Source organism: Sceloporus occidentalis, unplaced genomic scaffold, assembly GCF_023333645.1.
Source record: "Sceloporus occidentalis isolate IW3139 unplaced genomic scaffold, rSceOcc1.0.p SCAF_9, whole genome shotgun sequence".
Lineage (NCBI taxonomy): Eukaryota > Metazoa > Chordata > Lepidosauria > Squamata > Phrynosomatidae > Sceloporus > Sceloporus occidentalis.
Window position 1 is genome coordinate 13,515,604 of NW_028316989.1, and position 23,797 is coordinate 13,539,400.

The following is a 23,797-nucleotide window of genomic DNA, read 5'->3' on the forward strand; positions in this document are numbered from 1 at the left end:
GGGGATTCAGGGAATTGTATTAAAGAAATTAATGTCCCAGCAAGGCTGTGATGTTGACAGGCTCTGATTCTTGAGGTGGGATTTCTCTTACCGGTGATGGTTTGACTTTGATTCTTCTCCAGAAGACAATGTGTCTGCCAGCAACTCTGTCAATCTTGTTGCTTCTCGGAGAGCTGAATGAAAGGCCACCCAATGCTCCTCATGAGATTTCAGCTCCTCCGTCAGTAAGCAGAGCTGCCGACTCACACATTCTTCATACTCAGTGGCCAAGTGTCTTCTTCTCTGGATCTCCTCCTCTGCCTAACAGCAACATTAAAGAGCATACAACCAATGAGGATGTTGGCTCTTTGTTCATGCAGCCAAGCCTTTTATTTCCAGTTCCTGATGGTGTGTTTCTTTGCCCCACAGATGCAATGCCCAGACCTAGAAGGTTTGGGTACTACAACCACTGACCGAACAGACAGCTTTGGGGGTGAGAAGGAGAAAGAAATGCAAAAGTACACAGTGGTGGCTGGTAGCTCCCATGTCAGTAGAGTGATGAAATCCAATCTGGGCTTTAGACTCCATCTGCATGCAGAAATAATTCAGTTTGACACCCCTTTAACTGCCATGGCTCAATGCTATGGAATGCTGGGATTTGTTGTTCAGTGAGATACTTAGCCTTCCTGGTCAGAAAGCTTGACCAAATCAGGATTCCATAGGATGGAGCCATGATAGGTGAAGCAGCATCAAAGCGCAGATCCACCTCTCTGCTGAGATGGGATCCAATAGCCACCACTCAAAAGTCACTGCAGTGCAAACAATCCAGGAATATCGTAGTGAAGCAGATGGGTTTCTAGACATTACAGCCTTCACAGAAAATTTGGTACCAGAAGCAGAAATGACATGGAAATAATAGGGATAGTTTCCTGTATCCCCCAAAAGGAGGAGCAGTTCAAGCTGTTTCAGCAACCATGTTATTCAGAACTAACAATATGTGCAGATAAAATGAAACAACCAATTCAGGTAAAACTTGCATAATTAAACAATTTTTTGAACCTTCTAGAGGCCACCTGATGCAATGAAGGACGGCTTTTCTTTCCATTAGAATTTCCATTTTGCTAGCTTAATTTACAGAATAAATCTGAACAAGTCTGGCCAAGAAAACCTCATTATGGGTTCATCTCCTTAGGGTCGCCATAAATCAGAAATTACTTGAAGGCACACAACAACAACAACAACAACAACAACCTGTCTTTTCTCCAACAACACCTCATCCCTCCTCTCTGTTTCTGTGTGATCAATACAGCAGCTCAAGTCTTATTACTTGGCAAAGGGCACTGATGCCACCATCACCCTACCCGCCTCTACCTGCTGTTTCGCCTTGGTGTAGTTTCTCACCAACCCATCACTGGAAGATTCAACACCATCAGGAATGCCAACCTTGGCTATCCACAGATCTCTGAGTGAGGCGGTTTCCTCCAGAAGTTTGTGATACAAGTGTTTCAGCTGCCAAGGAAATGAAAGCACTGTTGAATTAACAACTTGTGGTTGTTGATCTGGCTTTAATTTTTAAAAATCATCTACGATCCTCTGAGCCTATGAAAATGGCATAGTCAGAATTATTAATAGTGTGACACCATGGAGGAATGGCGCTGAAGACTTTAAGTAGGAGATTAAATCTATTAGATTTATTTGATAATAATAGAGAGAGCTGGCATGGTGTAGTGGTTTGGGCATTGAACTAGGGCTCTAGAGACCAGGGCTTGAATCCTGGATCGACCATGTAAACCCTTTGGGTGACTTTGAGCAAGTCATACTCTCTCAGCCTCGGAGAAACAATGGCAAACTCCCTCTGAAAAAACTTGCCAAGAAAACCCCATAACAGCTTCACTTTAGGGTCGATGTAAGGCAGAAACAACTTGAAGGCACACAACCACAACAGTAGAGGATATAACCACTACGTACCTCTTCCTTAAACTGACTCAGTTTGGCTGTTACTGCCAGAGACTGTGTAACCAAAATTTCAAAGAAGACATTGGTATTGAACGAATCCAGGTCTATTTGTTCTTCAGAGTCCCATATTTCATACCCACCTATAAAGAGAGATAAAGTAAATGCCTGATTATCAGCATAAAGAATAACAGTAACAATCATAGAGAAGCATGGAAATGTGGGAAAGAAGAAAGATGTATTGCAAGATACAAATTAATGATACAAATTAAAAAGATAGGGTGATAGATAGGGTGACATGATAACCATGTTTAAATATTTGAAGGGATGTCATATTGAGGAGGGAACAAGCTTTTTTCTGCTGCTCCAGAGACTAGGACACAAAGCAATGGATGAAAGCTACAGGAAAAGAGTTTCCACCTCAACAGTAGGAAGAACTTCCTAATAGCAAGAGCTGTTAAACAGTGGAAGATGCTCCCTTGGAGTGTAATGAAGTCTCCTTTGGAGGTTTTTAAACAGAGGCTGGATAGCCATCTGTTGGAAGTGCTTTGATTGTGTATTCTGCATGGCCAAAGGGAGTTGGATTGGATGGACTTTGTGGCCCCTTCCAGTGCTATGATTCTATGATTTCTTATATAATGCAGTACATAATATAAATTAGTTCATATTAATATATTCACAAGGACACATCCCAGCCTAAATTCTTTTGTTAGTCCTAATGGCAGGAGAGCTACTAAATCAATTGGATATGTGTAGATGTTCATTCACTATTCTGCAACTGATTGAATTTATTTACTCTAAATGAGCCTCACCAATGGGATCCCACCTCTGGAGATCATGGTCCAAAAAAGGCAAGATATTTAAAAGATCGAAGGCAGAGATGAGGAGCATATTGCCCTTTATTCATTACTGGACTATACTTCCCATTATGTCCAACAATTGATTATGCCACTTTAGGATGATGGCAGTCTGGAGTGCTTGCTAAGATTTAAAGTAATTCAAAGATGAATTGGCAATAATGGGAGAACTGATGATGAACAGGATTCTCCAATGGAAATGTCTCATCAAATTTGATCCATTTCTTTGCACGCAATAACATTAAGTACTCACACACCTCTCTGCTCTACGCGGCTGCAATTGTTATCTGTACTGGCACTTTTCTGTATCCCAGGGTGATACTTTCTGAGGGCATCAAACTTCGATTCTTTGGAAGAATATTTATCCAGATTATATTTCATCTGCAATTGTCGGAACCGAGGGTTGAGGCACTGTTTCCTGGACCAGCCAAAGACTTGACAAAGAAACTGCAAAAATAACACCAAAAGAGCAAACTGTACAGCAGTTGCCAAGATGGTCACACACCCCTCCCTATGACACCATTATTATTTTTTTAGCTTTTGTATATTTTATCCCCATTTTATAAGTCTGGAATCTTTTTCCTATGGCACAAAGAACCTTAAATTAAAATATTCTGCAGTTTTAGGTCTCACAATTTTTTGCCTTTAGCTCCATCCACCAATATCCTGCAGCCCCCACAAACTGTACCATAATCTCCAACATTTCATATATGGAAACTGGGACACGTGTCCAAGCCAGAACAGAGTTTGGTCAAGATGGCAAACATTAGAAGTGAGGAAGGACACATAAGCTAGGAGAGGATGCAGCAGTTTGCTTTTACCTGAGCCTATGGGGAAGATCTAGATTTTGCCCCTTTATCTCTATTCCTCTTGATGACTTAATTGAGTGTAAACTACTTTTGAAGTCAGTTTGCAGCAACTGAAGTAAGCTGAGGACAAAGGCGGAAAGTGGGAGGAGGAGAGAGAAACTGGGACATTTTAAAACCAATTGAAAAAGTGGCACAACAAACGGATTAACTGGGACTGTCCCTGTCAAACGGGGACAAGTGGGAGGCATAGGTTTGTTGTGGTTGTTGTCTTTCATTTACTCACAACTACTAGGAGGCAGATGAGGAGGAGAAAGACAAGTCCAACTATTATCCCAACAATTGCTTGCCAGTCGGGTTTCAGTATGAGATCTGGGATCGGCGCGATTCCCACTTGGACGACATGCCTGGGAGTTGTTGGGAAGAAGGGTCCGTCTTCGTAACACTGTCCGCCGTAAGGCATGACTCTGATGTACTTTGCAAAAAGAACCACACAGAGCCAGGAAAGCCAGATCAGATGGCATGGAAGCGACATTCACACAACAGAAAGGCCCAAATACTTTGGAAAGCTTTCAGAAAAAGGGCATATACCCAATTTGGAAAAGCCTCAGCACATGACATTGTTCATTGGAGTCAACTGGAATTGCACCTGAATGCTTTCAGCTTCATTTTTCTATTTAATAATTTTATTGTAATATTATTATAGATAGTCCCTTTCATAGTTACTATGCTACAATACCAATTTAACTGCCATGGCTGCATCCTATGGGATCCTGAGATTTGCAGTTTCAGAATTTAGAATTCTCAGCCAAAGAGAAATAGTGCGTCTCCCAGCTACAAATCCCAGGATTCCATAATTTGCAGTCATGGAAGTCAAAGTGGTATCACAATGCTATAAATGTATGATGTGAAATAGAATGAATAGCTTAGAGGTGAGACAAATGGCCAATTCCTTTCATAGATGTAAACCCTCCACCCGCTGTAGGTGTTATAGTACTAATACATTAGTCTAGCTTTAGCTAAGTCTACTTAGCTTAGTTGAGAAAGTCTGCTTAGCTTAGAAAGTCTACTTTGTAAAGAGACATGCCATTCGTTTATGCTGGTTGCTACTTAGCCGCAAGACGTAAGTTCCCGGATCGTGGAACTGGTAAAAGAAGAGGAGGACATCGCTGGTGTCCGAGGTCAACGTTGCTTCCTCTGCTAGGCTGCGGAAACCACCCCAGTCAAACTCAAGGTTTGTATTATACAAGTTGTTGCTAGGAACAGACATGGGTAGAAAAAGTTAGCAGGCTGTTCTGTAAAAGGAACTTGTAGGGATGCACCCTATGTCTCCTGATGCAGAATCCCAGCCATCCTCCCAGTCAACAGAAACGTTCAACTGGGTTCAGAAATGGTACTTACACATCATAGATGGGATAATGATTTTTGGAAACAATGAACATGACGATCTCATGAATCCTGAGGCATGCAGTTGGGTTGAAGATGCCAGTAAAAGTGATTTTCAGTGTAGAGTTGGAAGGCTGCTGGAGTTGTGACCAGTAAAATCTAGATTTTTCTCTGCCAGATGCCCCTGGGAGAAATAAGACCTATGCTGGTTTTTAAGCCTACTTTTCAATTTCATTTAAAAAAAATTATTCAGTCCAACAGTTGGGATTGAAACTGGATTGACCTTCTATAGACAGACATAGAGACAAAAAATACCTGAGGAAGCTGGGGTCTCCCATCCGTTTGCTGATGCGATCCCATCTGCGGTAAGGAAATAATGGAGCATCTCTGGTTCGGGATTGTATACCCCTAAGAACCCTCTTCCTGCAGCAAAATAGATAGAAAAATATTGGGATTCTCACACACCACACACACAGATATGAATTGTACATTGTGTGTGCAGATGTTTCGTGCCTAATGCACATCCACATCTGGTTGCTCATTCAGTTGCACAGTGTCACAACTGCCATTCCTTCGTGAGGTGGCATTGCACAATTCAGCTTAAGCCCACGAGCATAAAGTTGTGCTCCATCTCTTTTAAACTTTTTTTTTAAAAAAATATTTCAGACAATAAAAAAGAACAAAAATCATCATAGGAAAATAAAAATAAAACAAGAGGGAAATAAAACCAAGCATAAGATAAGCATCACAAGTACTGTTTTTAATTTTTTCTGTGTCCAAAAAGTGATTACATGATATCATACATGATAATACATAGTTTTATATTGATGAAACCATAAATGTTCATTGATGTGATGGTGGACCACACAATGATGGTGGCTCATTGACCATGTCTATGAAAGCTTATGCTACAACTTCTTTTGCACAGTCCGTCTCAAAGGTACTACAAGTTCCCTGTACTATTAATCAGTTACTGATGATATCAAAGGAGATCAAACTGTAGCAAATGTATCTTCCTTGAATTCCCTTCTAGTCATTTGTAGTATATGCTCCATCTCCTCAATATAGGATCACAACTCACATATAAAATGCTGTGGTAATTAGAGGGGATGGGGAAAATAATGAGATTGTCTTAGGAAGCAAACACTTACCATTTGTTTTTACTATGTACACAGGCTGGGATCCTTTCTTCGCCTCAGAGGTGCAACCATTTTCACTGTAGAAGTTTAACACTTGCAACGAAGGCTTGATTTCTTCCAATAAAATGCCAGCCTATAAAGAATTTAAAGATAAATTCTAAGCAACACAAGTCTCGCGCATTGGGAGCATATCTTCCAACTGCCCCAGTTTGGTAAGGGCAGCCCCAGTAAATCCTCCGCTGTCCCGCTTCTCAGCTGCCTTTCAAACATCCTGGTTTCTCTCACTTCCTTCCACTTTCCCCCTTTGTCCTCAGAACACTTCAGTTGCTGCAAAAACTGAGTTCAAAGTGCAAACGTAGTTTGTATCAATTAACACAGCAGGAGAAGTGGAGCAGTGGAATCTCACCCTTCCAAATGGGCTCATCTGGGGTTTTGATTTTTTCAGACTGCCCTTAACTTATATAGTACATAAATTTCAGAGTCTCTGTGCTTCATATAATAATAATAATGTGTGTTTAATAATCTTTGCCCTCTTGCTCCCTGGGTGTCCCATGAAAATCAGAAGGAGCAAGCTAGGACATTAGTAAGGTGCCCGGTTTTGTGTCCCTTCGGGTGGCCAGTTGGATGTGGTGTTGGAAAAGTGGTGGTGATGGATGTGGCCCTGCTACCCATTAAACTGGGGGATAGAAGTGGCTTAAGACAACCAGGGGGTTATGGTACCACCCATGGGGATGGAGAGGCATCAAGTGAGGCACCATGAAAATTCAGGGCTGGAAGTCAGAAGGGTGATGCCCTTCACATGGTGCAGAATTCACACAACAAGCACACACCTCTTCTCTCTGCCTCTGCCGTTCCCACTTGGCCCTGGGCATAACAAGAGGATTCTTCTCCATCCATGATGCATGAGGAGGTCTGCGGTGGTGGTATCACTAGGGTTGGTGATACCCCTCTGAAGATGTCACCCAGTGTGGTCCCTAGTTCCTGCACCCCTTAGTGACACCACTCCAAAGCAGAAAGGATCTGATTTGGGAGTTTATCACACAGATTTTTAACCCGACTGCACCCTAATGGTATGCAGCCAAGATAGAGGATGCAAGCAGGAATTATCACATATAATTCACATTTAATTTTGCAGGCTGAATACAGCCCAGCTGCATACCGGTTCCAGGCACCGCATTTCAAAGTTGGAAAGCTCCCAGCTTTGCAAAGAGGCTTGCTCAGTGCTCCTGGGACCCAGGATGCAGCCGGGCTGTACTTGGCCGACGCAGTTAAATGCAAATTACATGTGATAATTTCTGCCTGCAACCTGCATCCTGGCTGTTAGGGTGCAGTTGGGTTAAAAGTCTGTGCGATAAACTCCTTGGTCTAAACTAATCGGCAGCAATAATTGTTGAAGTGACCCAGTTGGAAGTCTTTCTCAGGTGGAGAAATCATGCCTTATGCTGGGTCCGGAGAGTTAGCACCTAATAGCTGCAAGCCAAACCCAGCCCCATAAATGATGCCATTTGTCATCTCCATTGCCAAACCTGGAATATAAAAACAGTGAAGTGTCTAAGTTATGTCTATGGTATTCTTTTGAGAAGAAGAGGCAGGCTCATGTTGGATTGTCCCACCACAGTCTTGCCAAAGTGGCCTTCCAGCGAGCCTACTAGCTAACTTAGCTGACATTTGTAGTTTTACCTGACTCCCATTTCTGTAAGTCAAAGAAAGCCGAGCTGGTTCTTGGTCACAGACAAACTGAAAAATGTTTCTTTGTCGTCGTCTGCATTGGGGACTGCAGACGCTGTCGAGATTGTCAGCTTGACAAAGGCAAAGGCCAAGGACTTTGTCATATCCCTGGTAGTCTTTGGGGCCGGCGCAAACCTAGCAGAGGAGATGAATTGACAGCAATATGTACTTAGTAGCTAAACAGAAATAATCCAAACATCTTCTCACCTGACTGTCTTTTATCTGGGCATCAAAAATGCAAGGGGAATAAAAGGGACAAGAAGTTAAACACAGCATGCACCCCAATAAGAAGCCTCCTTGAGACTGAAGACATTATTAATAGCTTGCTTGAACAAAAACATCTTATGAGCAAACATATGGATTTCTCCTGCTGCCTGAACTGCTTCTCCTGGAAGATATCACATATTTAAAGCTTTGCAAGACCTTTGATCTGAGCTGTCTGCCAGTTTAGAATTTGCATTGCTATTGTAATTAGCGTGTAATTAGCATGTCAATCAAGCCACGGCAATTAAAGTGGTGTAAAACTGCATTATTTCCACAGTGTAAATGCACCCTGAGAGATCCATGACCAAAATGGGGGCACGAAATTAAGTCCACTCAGACTCAAAATTGGAATTGCCTGACCCATATTATACCCATGGTCTACAGTACCTTGTCTGCACAGTAGTGTGTCCATTCCTCTTTAGTTAAGCACTGTCCCTCTTGGTTCCGGATGGCTGCATCTCTGCAGATGTTATATACTTCCTTCACACAATCCCATCTCCTGTCATTGGTAGGGCTTTTATAACCAGGGGCGCATGGACACTGAGCATCACTGGGCTGAAAAAGAAAAGGAGAGAGCCATTGTGACGTAGTAGACTACATGTTGGACTAAGACACTTGGAGACCAAGGTTCGAATCCCTGCTTAGCTATAGAAACCCACTGGGTGACTTTGGGTAAGTCCCACTCTCTCAGCCTTAGACGAAAGCATTCGGGTTGCCATAAGCTCAGAGTTGACTTGAAAGCACATAACAACAATAAATAATAAAAGAACTGATTGTATGTACAGCACTGTGTAAATTTACAGTGCTTTATAAATAAGGCTTGATTAATAATAATAATAATAATAGTAATAATAATGAATTTCCTTTAAAAGGGCATTCTGATGAAAAGGAGGCCTGAATGTTTTCTCCATGTATAAAGGCTACATTAGATGGAAAGATTTGGCATTAAAATCAGGGTAGATAAAAATGAAGTACCTCTTGGCATAGTATAAATGGGCAGAGTTTGGATACAGTTCCTTTTTTGGACAACTCCCAGAATCCCCCAGCCAGGAGGGGATTCTGGTTGTCATTTAAAAAGAGGCATTTCCTCCTAAATTGGAAGATTTGCTGTCACTAGATGGCTGTTAAATTTACACAGCTGTAAGGAGACTGGACATTTTCATGAAGCATGGTCCCGAGATTAACAATGGAAGACCACCATGGTTCTTTTCTATGCCTTGCTTCAGTGCTATTTCCATGCTATTCTCTGGGTTTTGGTCCACTAGGATATTTCTATTTATTTCAGGGATTCCATCCTCAAATCTCTCAAGATCTCATTCTATTTTTTGACCTGGAATATTTTCACAGACAGCTTGAACTGAATTTCACATATGTGAGTCTATCATCAAGAGAGGACTTGGACAGGTATGTGGATGAGCTGCGACTCAGAAAAAGTTCAATACCTGGAATATCCGGCCTTCCCGAAGGCAAATGCAAACTTTTTGTCCTTCCTTGGGTTGGACAGCCTCGGAGCCACATGGAAAGCAAGCTGACTGACCATGCTTAGCATTGAAGAAATTCACAGGACAGGGCAAACACAAATGGAAAGGAAAACTTCCCAAAGAGCGGAAGGTACCTTCTGGACATGGAACTGGGGCAGAACCATCATCCGGGCAGAAAAAACCTTGAAGCAAAAAGGATGAATTGAAATTAATTGGAATGCAGGGACGCCACCAAATATCTAAATTCACCATTCAGGTGTTGGCAATGATCTTTAAAAAATTAATGTTTAAGGCATATATATGTGTGTGTGTATGTTTAATGCAGTTATATATGCCTGTACCTGGCTTCCATTCCACCAAATGCATCTGAGGAAGTAAAGTGAAGCCTATCAAAGCTTGTGCTGCCAATTTCTTTCTTTCAGTTAGTCTAAAAGATGCTACAAGATCTGTTTAATGCATATATTATGTATGCAGGTTGAGTCTTCCAAAATTTGAAATACTCCAGAATCCAAAATTGTCCACATGAGTGGCAAAGATAGTCACACCTTTGCTTTCTGATGGTACACAAACTTTGTTTCGTGCACAAAATGATTAAACACATTATGTGTAAAATCACCTTCAGGCTAAGTGTATAAAGTGTATTATGAAACTTAAAGGAATTTCATGTATAGAGCTGGGTCCCGTCTCCAAGATATCTCATTATGTATATGGAAATATTCCAAAATCCAAAACACTTCTGGTCCTTGGCATTTCGGATAAATAAGACTCAACCTGTATTTGATCTGTAACATATGAAAATATCCACTTAAATCATCCACACAAACTTTGTACCCTAATACTACATTAAACCAGCTATTTTAAATTTCACAGCATCAGAAAAAAAGTTTCCTGGGGTCTGGATTCAGAATAGAGTAGCCAAGTGAAACCATCCATCAAAAATTTGTTTGCAAAATAATAATTGCATCAGAGGAATGGAGACTTTAAAGCAGCCAAACAAACAAAAGGGAAATTGCTCTTTGCTTGTTTCTTCATACCTGCTGGACAAGTCAGGGGGGTTTGTTGTCTCCATGAACAATTAAATCCATTTCCACAATCTTCTTCCTCTTCTAGCTGTCCGTTTGCAGCATGGCAAGATATTAAAATGGATACTATACAGAGAAAGTTCAGCATCTTTATGTGAGTGGAAGGAGAGGAAGATCCAGTCCTTTGAAAAGCAACAGGTGTCCTGCAAGTGAAAAGCGTTGGTGTTTAAATATTTCATAGTTAGGGACCGAAAAGGAAACCACATGGAAACGGATCGCTTTGTATTCCTCTGAGGTTCAGATAACACAAATGGATTGGAGTCAAGTTGATGTGCGCAGCATAAAGCACTGCAAAGTGCTGCCGAGACAAGCATCATAGGCTGATATTTCTGTTTGCAGACAGTTGCAAATGAATTTTATCTGACTGGAAAACTAACTAGGTTTAACACTGCAAAGGTCAGCAAGTTCCCTCCCAGAGTGGGAAAGACCACAGTTGAGTAGTAGGCAGGATACATGTTTTCAATGCAGAAAGTTCCAAGTTTCGCTGCAATTAAAATGTTCCAGATTCTCTCTCTTCCTTCCACTTTCCCACTCTGTCCTCAGCTTACTTCAGTTGGTGCAAAGTGAGTTGAAAGTGCAAATATAGTATGCATTAAGGGCATTACTAGGGGGTGCAAGGGGTGCAGATCGTACATGGTGACACCATAGGTTGGGGTGGCACCACTGCACCCTAAATGTCTCTTTTGGCAGAAATGGGTTATGGCATTATACCCCAAATCTTAGTGGAAGGGAAGGGTTGAATGGGGTGAGGCTCAGTGGGGGGAGAAAGGAGAGATTCAGGAACTATGATTTACAAGTAACGTTAGTATAAAAAACATGACTAAGGATGAGCCAGCGATTGCTGTAGGTCTGGAAATATATTTTCCTGCCAGTAGATGGAAGCCCTGCTTCTTGTATAATGCAAACCTTGAGCGAATGTCCTCTGCTTCTGTGACATTGATATGATGTTTCATAAAAGCTTGGTGTTCCTCTGGGAGAGGCAAGAGCTCCTGGACTACATTCTGGTGATTCCCAGCAACAATTGCAATATCCCTCACCCTCGAGTAGATTTCTTTTCATTTCTGAGATATTGGAACAACAACAAAAAACGTACTTTTCTCTTGCACCAGTTGTGCACTTACCACAACTGTAAGAAAAATTCAGAAAGAGAAATTCAGAGAGCAGAAAGTTTGTCCATCCGATTGCAGGACCACTTTAGTAAAACAGAGTTTGAAAAATTTTGGAAGAGCCCTAGGGCAGATCCAAGCAATTGGTATGAACAACCACCATCCTCAAAGAATGGAAACATTAACACAAAGACAACAGCAAATTGGCAAACTCCAGCAAAACCCCAAAATCACAGTCTCAAGAATGAAGAATTTTTTATTCCTTGGAGATATGGGTTGAATAAATACTCTAAAGATCCTGTCCAATCCTGGAAGCTAAGCAGGGACAGCCCTGGTTAGTGCTTAGAGGGGAGACTGCCAATGATTCCCAGGTGCTCTAGGCTCTGTTTTAGAGGAAAGGATTGGCACAACCACCTCTGAGCTGTCATTTCCCAAGAAAACCCTATAAAATCCATGGGGTCACCAGAAGTCAACAGGCGACTTGAAAACACATATACGCACAAGGGCTAACCTCTCATAACAACTGGCAGTAAAGATAAGATTTATTTGCCATAAAATCATTGAATGGGTTAGTTGTCGTCTGCTGTTACTAACAAACAACCTGGGTCCGTTTTCCGCAGAACTATCACACCGGCTGTAAATCAAGCTTTTGTGCAGCAGCTGTTGACCAAAGTCAAGGCTGTATGATTGTGAGAATCAGCCACTTTGCAAAGCATTGGTGGATTTTGTTTAAATTAAAAAGAAAAAGTTTTGGACCCTCATATTTACAAAAACAATCTGGACCCATATGGGCCAGTTCTTCTAAAGCAAGTGTGGGAATGGTGCAGTTTTCCAACAGTGCTAACAACAGCTCATGTTGGGGTGATCATTGCATGGTCCATCAGATATTATTGGAGTGCAGCTCCCAACAGCCCTGGCCAGCACAGCCAATAATAAGGCATGCTGGGCTTTGCAATGCAATGACATCTGGAGGACCACATGATTCTCATTTTCATCCTGAAGACTCAGAAGCTGAACTGGACCCAACCCATGGAATCAATTGCTTAACAGTAAGTGAATATCCATGCCTATCCCATTGATTCAGTGGGGCTACTTTAGTTGGCACTAGCCATTGAATTTAGGCCATAGTTTTTTTTTGGGGGGAGAGAACACTTTTAGGGAGCTGCAACTTCACCATAAGTTGACAGGCGATTTGAAGGCCCGTTGTTGCTGTGGTTGTGCACCTTCAAGTCGTTTCTAACTTATGGTGACCCTAAGGTGAACCTATCATGGAGTTTTCCTGGCAAGATTTGTTCTGAGGTTTGCCATTGCCTTCCCCTGAGGCTGAGCGTATATGACTTGCCCAAGGTCACCCAGTGGGTTTCATAATCGAGTTGGAAATTGAACCCTGATCTTTAGAATCATACTCCAATGTGCAAACCACTATGCCATGCTGTCCCAATGAAGGCCCATACACAATTGGAGTTCTCAGCCGGAGAACTCTAGAGCCTCAGCAAACTACAAATCCCAGGATTCCACAGGATGCATCCATGGCAGCTATAGCGGAACCACATTGTCCTAACTGTGCAGTGTGAATGGGCACCTGGACAGTTCCTACCATTATGGCTTTTTCCCCAGCAAGTAAATACGGTTAAGAAAGAGGAGGGGGGAAATATTTGCTAAATTTCCGCCCGTTGTGTTGTCTTTGCATTCCATGATTCTAGGGAAGAGTTGCTCGCCACAGGACAAATTCACCATATGCCTTCGAATGGTTAATAATGAACTTTGGACTTTGCATAATTGCTTTTCCAAAGAAGTGTCGCCATTACCTGGGCAACGCTATACACACACATATCGAGTGACTCATTGTTATTACAACTGTTTTTAAAGGATTAAGATTGACATGAAAAATTCAAGCTGAATATGCTGCAGCTTTTTTCTAGGAAAAAGTCCTCGAGTCACTTTTAACCACAGCGGCATCTGGTTAAGGAGCTGGCGATGTTGATTTTCAGGGCTGAAACCAAAGGAGGTCTGAAAGCATCTTGGAAACACAAATGCAGTAAACTGGGTGACTGCAAATTAACCCCATTCTTGCCCTTTACAGTTGGCCCTCCGTATTCACAGAGTTTTTAATCCATGGATTCAACGATACATGGCTTTTTAAAATCCAACCATATTTAAAATATCACACACACACACACACACAAATCTTGATTTAGCCATTTTATACAAGGGGCACCATTTTACTACTCCATTGTATTTAATGGGACTTGAGCATCCATGGATTTTGTTATCCATGAGGGGTCCTGGAGCCAAACCCAGTGCAGTGTTTCCCAAACTTTGTTCCTTCCGACGTTTTGGACTTCAGCTCCCAAAATTCCTGATGGTTTGCAAACTGGCTATGGTTTCTGGGAGCTGAAGTCCAAAACACTTGGAGGACCAAAATTTGGGAAACGTTGCACCAGTGGTCACTAAGGGACCACTGCGCTTTTTGCTTTTCCAAGCCCTGTTCGTCACCTTGCAACCCACCGTGCTCCAGCTTGCTGTGTCCCTAACTCTAGATATAGATTTAAAAGAAGAAACGATCAAAACCAATGTGAAGTCGAAGGCTTTCATGGCCAGCATCCATAGATTTTTGTGGGCTTTTCAGGCTATGTGGCTATGTTCTAGAAGAGTTTATTCCTGACGTTTCGCCAGCATCTGTGGCTGGCATCTTCATTTATCTGAAGATGCCACCCACAGACGTTGCAAAACATCAGGAATAAACTCTTCTAAAACATGGCCACATTGCCCGAAAAGCCCACAAAAATTTAACAATCAAAACCAACATGGTTAAATGGATGCAGAACATAGGGAAAGAAATCCCTCTACAAAGTTGGGAGAACGTTTGGAAGAGTAACATGAAGTTCACCAAATGTGATAATCTAAAAGAGATCTATTGTAAAGTTTGTTTTTTAAAGATGGTATATGACACCATCAAGACTGGCAAAGATACGTATTAAAAGAAAAAAAATATCTGTTGGAAATGTGAAGAACAAAATGGGCCATTCTTTCATTTGTGGTGCCAGTGCAAACAAGTAAGGAAGTCCTGGGAAAATAGTCACAAAATTATGGCAGAGACATTACAAAAGAAACTGCCTTTAAATCCAGAACTCTTCTTGATTAACATAACAGATGTCATACAGGAAAAAAATAAACCAAGAAGAAACTAGTGTGGTGCTTTATATGATCACAGCAGCCCGCATGATATACACGAAATACTGGAAGAATAAAATAACACCTACTACCAAAGACTGGATAGTCAAATTAAATGACTTAGTCACAATGGATAGACTGATGATGCACATCAATGGGAAGACTACCCAACAATATGAAATATTGGTGCAGTACATATCACCAACAAGAAGTGTACCGGTGCTGATTTTAGGGTTAGGGACCACGCGGCAACTACTTGGTCCCTAAGCCTAATATGCCGTGGCAGCGTTAAAATGGTGGCACCCCATGCAAACGGGTGCTGCCATTGTGACATAAGTGACATAAGTGACACGCATTGATTGCACATCACTGTGCGTCGCTTACGTAACAAGTGCATAATTGGCACACTAATTACATCCGCCCTGTGGTGGAAAAAGAACCCGCTTTTCTTGGGTTCTTTTTCCTCCGGAGGAAAGCCGTGTGTTTTGGCGGCTGCAGCTTCCCTTCAAAGGAAAGTAGGCTGCCAGCAGGCCACCCCTTTCAAGCGGTCTGTCCCAGGCCTAAGTGTCCTTAACTCTGCACTTTTTCTCTTGCAGGAGTTCATGTCTGCAAAACAGTGAGTCCATGGAATGAAATAGCAAGGTTTGCCCTGGAGTGAGCGTGACATTAGCTTTCCACAGCGTGGGTGGCATGGAGAGTTCAGGATGTAACATGTCTTAATCCACATTGCAAAGAATGTTCTGGGTTCCAGAGAAACCTTTTTATCTGATGTTACATCAGAGAAGCGAACGCTTTTACAGGTGACTCATGTGATGGTAAAGATTACTGTGTTATCCTAAAACTCAAACAGACACACACCTGAAAGCAGTGGATCAGCAAATATCTCCTTTCTGCTTTTCTCAATGGGCCTCTTGGCATTTGATATGACCTTTGGCTCTAATAAAACAAATAACTAACTTGCTCCTAACTCATTATTGAATCTAAATGGATCTGAGGAAGTAGACTGTAGTCTACGAAAACTCATGCTGCCAACCTCTTTCTTTCAGTTAGTCTCAAAGGTGCTACAAGATCTCTCTACATACTGATACTACTATATCTTCAATTCATCCACGAACAAAAATAACTTTAGGGGAAAATGCCTTTGTCAGTCAAAGCATGGACTCTTTCTTTCTTTCTTTCTTTCTTTCTTTCTTTCTTTCTTTCTTTCTTTCTTTTAAAAGAACCATCCCCAATGGAACACCCTGTATTTGTTGCCTCATTATGGATTTATGGGAGAGGCTGTTTCAGTTTGCATTTCAAAGCCCACACTCCTTCCAAAGTGCAGAAGGAATTGGCCATTCCTGGAAAACAGTTTTGCAGACAACACTCAAAGAATCCAGTTCCAGGAATCTTTGCAGTACAGTCAGTTGTCCGTATCCGCTGATTCTTTATCCATGGATTCAAGCATGTATTCTTTAAAAAGTTCCATAATGCAAACCTTGATTTTGCCGTTTTGTATAAGAGACACCATTTTACTATGCCATTGCATTTAATGGGACTTGAACATCTATGGATCTTGAAATCCACTGGGAGCCCTCCTTTCAGCTATCTTTCACGTTCCTTGCCGATAAACAAAAGCCATGCCAAATGTTGAAAACTATAAATGTTTATTGAAGGTGAGGGATAGAGGAAACGAGTGCGCTCATATTCTCGATTTACAAGTACCGCAAAAATCTGTTACATTTCACAAGGTTTAGATCAATCCAAAAGAAGACATTGATGAGTTCTTTAATTAGTTTCTTTCCAAGGTATATTCAGCTTTTAATATATGACTTCATAATATGTGCCTGATTTTGTAAAATAACACTTATCTTTAAATCCTGAGCTACCTTTTTTTGTTTTAAAAAATGCAAATATTGCACTGTTTCTGCAAGAATAATGGTGCTTTATCACTATTTCTCAAACAACGCACACTTTTTAGCAAAGTATCTGTTTGAGTCTTTAAGCACAGCAGCACTATTTAGTGAACGAAGAAGTTCAAAGAATAAATTATCTACAAGCATAGAAAACCCTTTGGGGAGATCAAACTCAAATTCCATTTTTAAATATTTGCCATTCATTAGATTCATCCTGTCATTATGCACAACACTTGATCATCAACAAGACACCCTTCCCATTAATTTAAGTGAGAACTATACACATTTATTGAGTGTCTGATAAGCTATTAGCTTTTTAAATCAAACTCAAAAGTTAATAGAAAGATATTGCTCCACAATGTAGCAACCAAGGAAGTTTCACGGAAACCAGCTGCTTCACAATCAAAGTTTATGCGCACACATAAACAAAGGAATCAGTGTCAAATTGGAGCCAAAGTTGTCAGCAAGGTTGTTTCAGAGAAAAATGGTTGTGTCCACATGAGACAATTGTAGCACTTTGATACCCTGTTAACTATCTTGGCTCCAACTTTGATTTGGATTTCCAAGTTGTTGGACTGGATGGCCCCTGCGTCTCTTCCAACTCTATTATTCTATGATTCTATGAGGATTGGTGGTTTCATGAGGCACTTGGAACCTAATGATTTAATTCAGAGGGAGTGGATGTACCTCACCAAACTATACATCCCAAGAGTCCATCAGATGGAGTTGTGCCATTTACAGTGGGATCAAACTGCTATAATTTTGCAGTGTGGATACATAGAGGAGGGGCAGGGAGAGAGAGAGGGAAAGAAAGAAAGAAAGAAAGAAAGAAAGAAAGAAAGAAAGTTAATGAGATTGAGAGAGAATGTCTGTGAAAGAGAGAGAGAAGGCATTGAGTCAAGTAATGCCAGCTCATAGCTTTCATTTGAGACAGTGAACCTGCTTTGGGTTTTAGCCTGAACATTAAAAAAGTTATCCAGGGCCTGATTCGCACTACCTTTTAAACCGGATTGCAAATCGGTTTGAACCAGTTCAAATGACCCTGGTTTCCACTTGAACCAATTCGCTGAAGCGATTCGAAGAGGGGAGCCATGTGCTAGACCCATTTCACCCGTGTCTTTTTGACACTGGTTTTCCCCACATCTTTTTGGATAAATCGATTCTGTGCAAGTGTGAACCAGATGTGGATAGGAATCAATTTAAATTTGCCCTTTGGCCGGCTGGAGCAGGTCCATTTTGAATTGATTCATTTGTCAATGTGAATCACAAGTGAGCTATTTTACAAGGAAAAATGCAATCGTGGCAAATGTAGTGTGAACCACGCTTTGCTGTCAAATTGATCCATTGATTCAAATTGCACACTGATTTATTTGTAAGTGGGAATAAGGCCCAGGGTGCAAAACCTATTTTGGACCTAGCATTCAGACCTCTGGATAGCTCCTTGAAAGTTTGCATTGAAACGTGGAGTGGATTCACCATTCCACTCGCCCAGCAGTCACCAGCCAGCTTTGCAACCAAGTTTACAAAAATTGACTACAATGGCCAGAATCTCCAACCAGTTTTGTGGATGTCTAGGCACATTGGGGATTCTGGGAGTTGCAGTTCCAAGCAGCAAAGGCATTTGTGTCTGCATCAAGATATGAGAAGAGGAAAATGTGATGTACCTAAGTATGTGTCCAACATAATACTTGGTTTGGTGCTGAGAAGGTAATACAGAGGAGAGATTGTTGCCCCAGGATGCTGTCTTCTATCTCACTTTGGTAAAACAGTAGATTTACTGGGACTTTACCATTTTTTTTCACCTCCTCCCCACAAAAAAACTTGTTTGACCAGTAAGAGACAAAAGGTAACGTGTGCGAGTTCCATGGGAAACACTGCTTCTCTTAAATCACTTTTAACCCTCTTCAATTGCCTTTAGCTCTATTGCCTGACTCCAGAGGATGGAGGATTCCTCACACTGGCTTCCTGAGCAAACCAATGGCGTGCAAAAATATGTGTGCAATTTCACACACAAACACACTCGCACATAAGTCTCTCATTCATAGGTTTGTGATCAGTCAAAGCCAAGTTGCCAGCACATAACAAAAAGGACAAATGCCAGAATCCACCAACTTGCATGGATTCTGGATGTTGGATGTTTTGGAAGCCACCACTGGGGCTATATCCATTTTTGCGTGACTTGTATTTGATCCATAGCGTCTGATCAAAATTCAGTCTATAACATTCAGAAGCCTTCTTGCTAAGTTCTCCCTGAGACAAGTTCAAAGACGTCTATATCGGTGCTTAAGTTGTTGTGGTTTTAAAATATGCATCGACAGTTTGGCTGAGATGAGCTTTTGGTCTTTTCCAAGTCCATGGCTACCTTCCATGGTCTTTCGATTGCCCATTATGCAATATCGGCCTACCGAAACACATTGAATATATTATGTCCATATTGTAGGAACGCCATGATCGCTTGGCTTGCACAGATTCTCCTGTTTACATGGCACTTTCAAGGAAATGTCCCAAGATGCTTGAAAATGAAACTGTAGGTGGCTCTACCAATTCTGCTTGTAAGTACTGAAGGGCTCCTGTGTCTCTTCCATGTAGCGAGTCAAAGTCCTGCAACAATTTTTTGGGGAAAGGGATTAAAGCAATCGTAAGTGTTTGCTGTCTAGGATAGGTCTATACACAAGCCGACATCTCGCAAACATCCCCAAATCCAACGTTCTCATTTCCCAATGCCCTGGAGCCACTTTATTAGGATGGATTTGAATTTTTAAAATGTAACCAAAAGGCAACGAATTGACATTCAATTTATTTAAGTATATATTCATGGCCTGGACATGTTTTTGAAAGCAGGCAGCTACCTAGGGTTACAACAAGGAGACCAAAAGTGAGAAAGATTGTCTCACATGTGGCTGGAATTACTGATAGCATTTCCGCATTTAGTGTAGCAAAGGCTAGTAGAGGATGTCTGTCTATAAACCTGCAGGTAAAAGAAGGAGGGAAAGTATTTTTGCAAATGTTCTCATCCTCAGTGAAAAAAGGCATCCTGACTCCAAAGGAGGAAAGAATATTTGCAGTGTTCATTCCCAGGTTGGACAATGAGTTTTCTGACAGCCAGAAAACCCCACTGGGAAGAGTAATAGACTAGCAAGAATTCATCTTCCCATGTAAGGATAAAATAGTCAAGGAATGATGCTCCTACTTGGGACACTATGGACACCCTGCTGAGAAAATGTTCACATTTCAGGATTTTTCTTTGCAACCCTGTTTGTGGGAGAAAGCTTAGCTATGAAAGGTGCCAGATTTCCGAGAATACTTTAATAGAAATGGCTTTGACTGTTCTTTAGCTTGCATAAAATTTGTGTTATTAATATCGATCATGTTAGTAATAATATTATGGATGAGAGTGCTGTGATGCATATTAGAATCTGCATTCCTTTTGGCTTCCCTCTCTTTCTTATAAAGCATTAATAACCATCAAAATAAAGAATATAGAAAGTTAAAGTACCCAAGGGCCCTTTCATACTACACAGTTATTGGACTACAACTCCACTTCAACTGCCATGGCAACATCTTATGAGATCGTGGGATTTGTAGTTGAGGGTAGAGTATTTATAATTCTCAGACAGAGAGCTCTAATACATCCCTAAATTATACATCCCAGGATGGAGCCACGGCATTTCAAATGGAAGCATAGTGCTATAATCATATAGCCTGGATACAGAAATTGTGCAGTCTACCTGCTGTCTTTTTTATAGCAGCTGAATGCAGTTACCTCTGGCCATCTGGGTCTGAAAATCTGGAAAAGACTCATCAGCTCCTTATCTTCATGCACCTTTGCAAAATAACACGACGCTTGATCAGATGATTTTGTAACCTGTGAGAGCAGAAAAGAACAGGCATCACTGTGGGAGTCACTCAATTTTTATAGGCTGCTTTTGCATACAGATGACAGTCAAAGCAGATTGCAGCAAAACCTGTGATATATATGTGGACAATAAAACAATGCTTGACTCACCTGGACATCATACATGGCTCTTGCTGGAGCTCACTCACCCATTTGGGAACAGTGAGAGCTGGAAAACCTGCAACTCCCAGAACCCTCAAGTCATCATAGCCATGATCTGTTTACTGGCAGGTAAAGCTCTTTCAATTTCTACAGACCTTTCAAAACCCATGTTGTGGTATAAATATTTCCCAATGTCAACCAGTAAATTTCCATGGCTGAGCAAGGATTCAAACCTTAGTATCCCAGCCTGCTAGTTTGACAAATCCTTACACCATGCCAACTCTACAGCTAAGGTGGTACATGGCAGAAAGCAGAGCTTAGTTGTCTTACAAAACCTCCATTTGAGACTGGAAACTTACCTGGACCCATGGGTCAGCTCCCATTTCCATCAAACAGTGGATGCCTCTCAAAACCTGATCCTTACGCAAGGTCAGGGCTTTCCGAATTTCAGGGGAGGGGTCCTGGTTTTCCAAGTCCTTCACAAGGGTGGCATGAGCAAGCGCTGCACCTTGTAAGGGTGTTAATCCTGGGCACAAAAGGCACAAAAGAGGGCTAGTTATTGAGGTTAAACTGGGAAGGAAGATGTTTCGTTTCATTTGATACAGAGAGACCTTGCAGGGGATTCATTGTGATATTCAGTTCAAGATTGCAGAAACAGAGAGATGCACGGGCTGCCAAGTAGTTGCGTGTCAATGGACATGCTGCATAGTTGTGCATGGTTAAAGATTCAGGACCAGGCTCACAGATCTGGGAACCCAAAATGGGTCTCATTTTTTTTTCAATTTCTGTATAGCTCCCAGGTTACCATAACCCCTTTTTAACCTACCTTGATGGTCAGTTGCATCCACTTGGATGTGGTTGCCACTTTGGTGACACTTTTTCAAGACCTGTCATTGAAACAGAAGAGGGAGATTGAGAATGAGAGGGAGAAAGTGACTCAGGGAGAGAGATGACTGCAATATATGTCTTTCCATCTTGGGGCCACAGTGATTCCCATCTTGAACCGACGTTCGTCACACTGAAACCTAAAGTTACCCTTATTGAGAATCTGGATATCCGAATGGCATATAGTCTTTCCACGGCGGTTGCAAAAGTTCTTGGGTTTTTATCATTTGGAATGGCAACTCCCAACATCCCCCGGTCAGCAGGTCTTCAAGCAACACCTATATTGACTTGCCATGCTGGATGGGGATGATGGGAGTTGTAGGCCAATATATTTCAAGAGCCAAGGGATTGCCATTTCTGATATAGAAGCAAAGATACCCAGTTTTTACTTCAGGAATACATTTCTCATACTCTACAGTTATAGCCCTTCAACACTATGCAATCTTGGGATTTGTAGTGTTGTGAGGTACTTAGAATCCTCTTCCATAGAGTGCATTTGTCTCAGTTTGCTTTTGCCTGAGTCTGCAGGGAAGGACAACATTCCAGCTCCTTCTCTCCTCTTCTTTCACTGAGTTGAGAGCAAACTACTTTTGCACTTGGATCTGAATATGCAATAACTGAAATAAGTTGAGGACAGCAGGATGAGACATTTTAAAAGCTGCTGAAAAGGAAGACAATATAGGATTATTTGGGACTGTTTCTACCAAATCAGGACTGTTGGAAGGTATGAGATCCCTTTTTGTGACCATTTGATCTCAGCACTTGCACCAGACTCAAAATCAGTGAGATTTCCAAAGAAGTGGAAAATGTGGGATGGAGGAGGTTTAAAGAAGACTGGCCCTGTGAAATGGGTACTGGTGAAGAGTATATTTGGCTGATTTGGTGGAGAAGAGGCTATGGACAAGGGCATAGATCCCAACCAGGCCTTTGTTATAGGTCTGCTTACCTCCAAGACTGCCAGGTAACCCTTCTCTGCACAAAGGTGCAGTGGGGTCTTCCTAGAGATGTCCCTTGCGTTGATGTTGGCTCCCAGGGCAGCCAAATCGCCAACAATAAGATGGTAGTTGTTTCGAGCTGCTATGTGCAGAGCAGTCTTTAAAATGTGAACAAAAGGAGAGAGGAAATGTGAGTTGTATGGAGTTGCCTTGCCAGCTCTGTTACTAATCCTTGCAAGCTGTTTCTTTAATAAGGGTAACTAGGAAACCAGGCTGGGTTCTTTTACCTGTTTAGTTGCATCCTTTTCATCAATTTTGTTCAGATGTGCAAATCGCAATGCCAGTGCATAGGCCAGGGCTCTCTTCCCATGCGTCACAGCCACATGCAAAAGCCTGGGGTTGGAGGAGAAAGAGGAGATGTCATGCGTTTTCAAAATGCTCCAGTCGTTGTGTTACGGACAGAGGACAGGAGTTGCAGGCAGGTTACCAGATCCCATGATTTTGTTATCCAAATGAAAAATTAAATTCCATGCTTATGCAGGTAAGGTAGGTGTTTTATGAGTCACAGCCCACAGATTTTGATCCCATGGACAGGTGACAAATGGTGTCTCTGACTCTCCCATCCTGATCAATGTAGTGTGCCTAAAACCAGCCAAGTTGTTGTTGTTATTATTATTAATAATGTTTATTTATATAGAGCCACAAATTTACATGGCACTTTTTAGACATAATCAGTTCAGCATTAAAACCTGCCAATGATGTGAAATCTAACATATATGAGACAGGGAAAAAATAAATAAAATTAAAACACCTTCAGGGAAGAGAAACTAGCCACACACAATGTCAGCCAGTGGCTTCCAGGTCAGTGGAGTAGTGAATCCACTTTGGGTTTTAGTTTGAATTGTAAGGGTGCCATCCAATAGGTTGAGCCTGTTTGGGAGATAGGAGGTTCTGAAGCTTGAATAGCTCCCTTATACTTCAGACTGAAGCCTCCTCTGAACAAATCTTGCCAAGAAAGCCTCATGGTAGGTTCGTCTTAGGGCTGCCGTAAGTCAGAAATGACTTGAAGGCACACAACAGCAAGCAAAAGTAGCTTCTGAGCGATTTTCAAGGGCAGCCCCATAGACAGC

General features: G+C 41.7%; 1 protein-coding gene across 1 annotated transcript in view; it reads right to left on the reverse strand.

The window, feature by feature from the left end:
• Nucleotides 1-87: 87 nt before the first annotated feature.
• Nucleotides 88-23,797, reverse strand: part of LOC149306947 (uncharacterized) — a 29,486-nt gene continuing 5,776 nt past the window's right edge. Inside the window, exons 7-16 of the mRNA XM_089538232.1 lie at nt 22,955-23,060; nt 22,679-22,825; nt 21,674-21,734; nt 21,207-21,373; nt 20,614-20,715; nt 11,797-11,801; nt 4,706-4,851; nt 1,948-2,075; nt 1,351-1,488; nt 88-300 (exon numbers count right to left, since the gene is read on the reverse strand). Of these exons, the coding sequence (XP_089394358.1) occupies nt 88-300; nt 1,351-1,488; nt 1,948-2,075; nt 4,706-4,851; nt 11,797-11,801; nt 20,614-20,715; nt 21,207-21,373; nt 21,674-21,734; nt 22,679-22,825; nt 22,955-23,060 (1,213 nt within the window). The remainder of the gene's footprint in view (nt 301-1,350; nt 1,489-1,947; nt 2,076-4,705; nt 4,852-11,796; nt 11,802-20,613; nt 20,716-21,206; nt 21,374-21,673; nt 21,735-22,678; nt 22,826-22,954; nt 23,061-23,797) is intronic.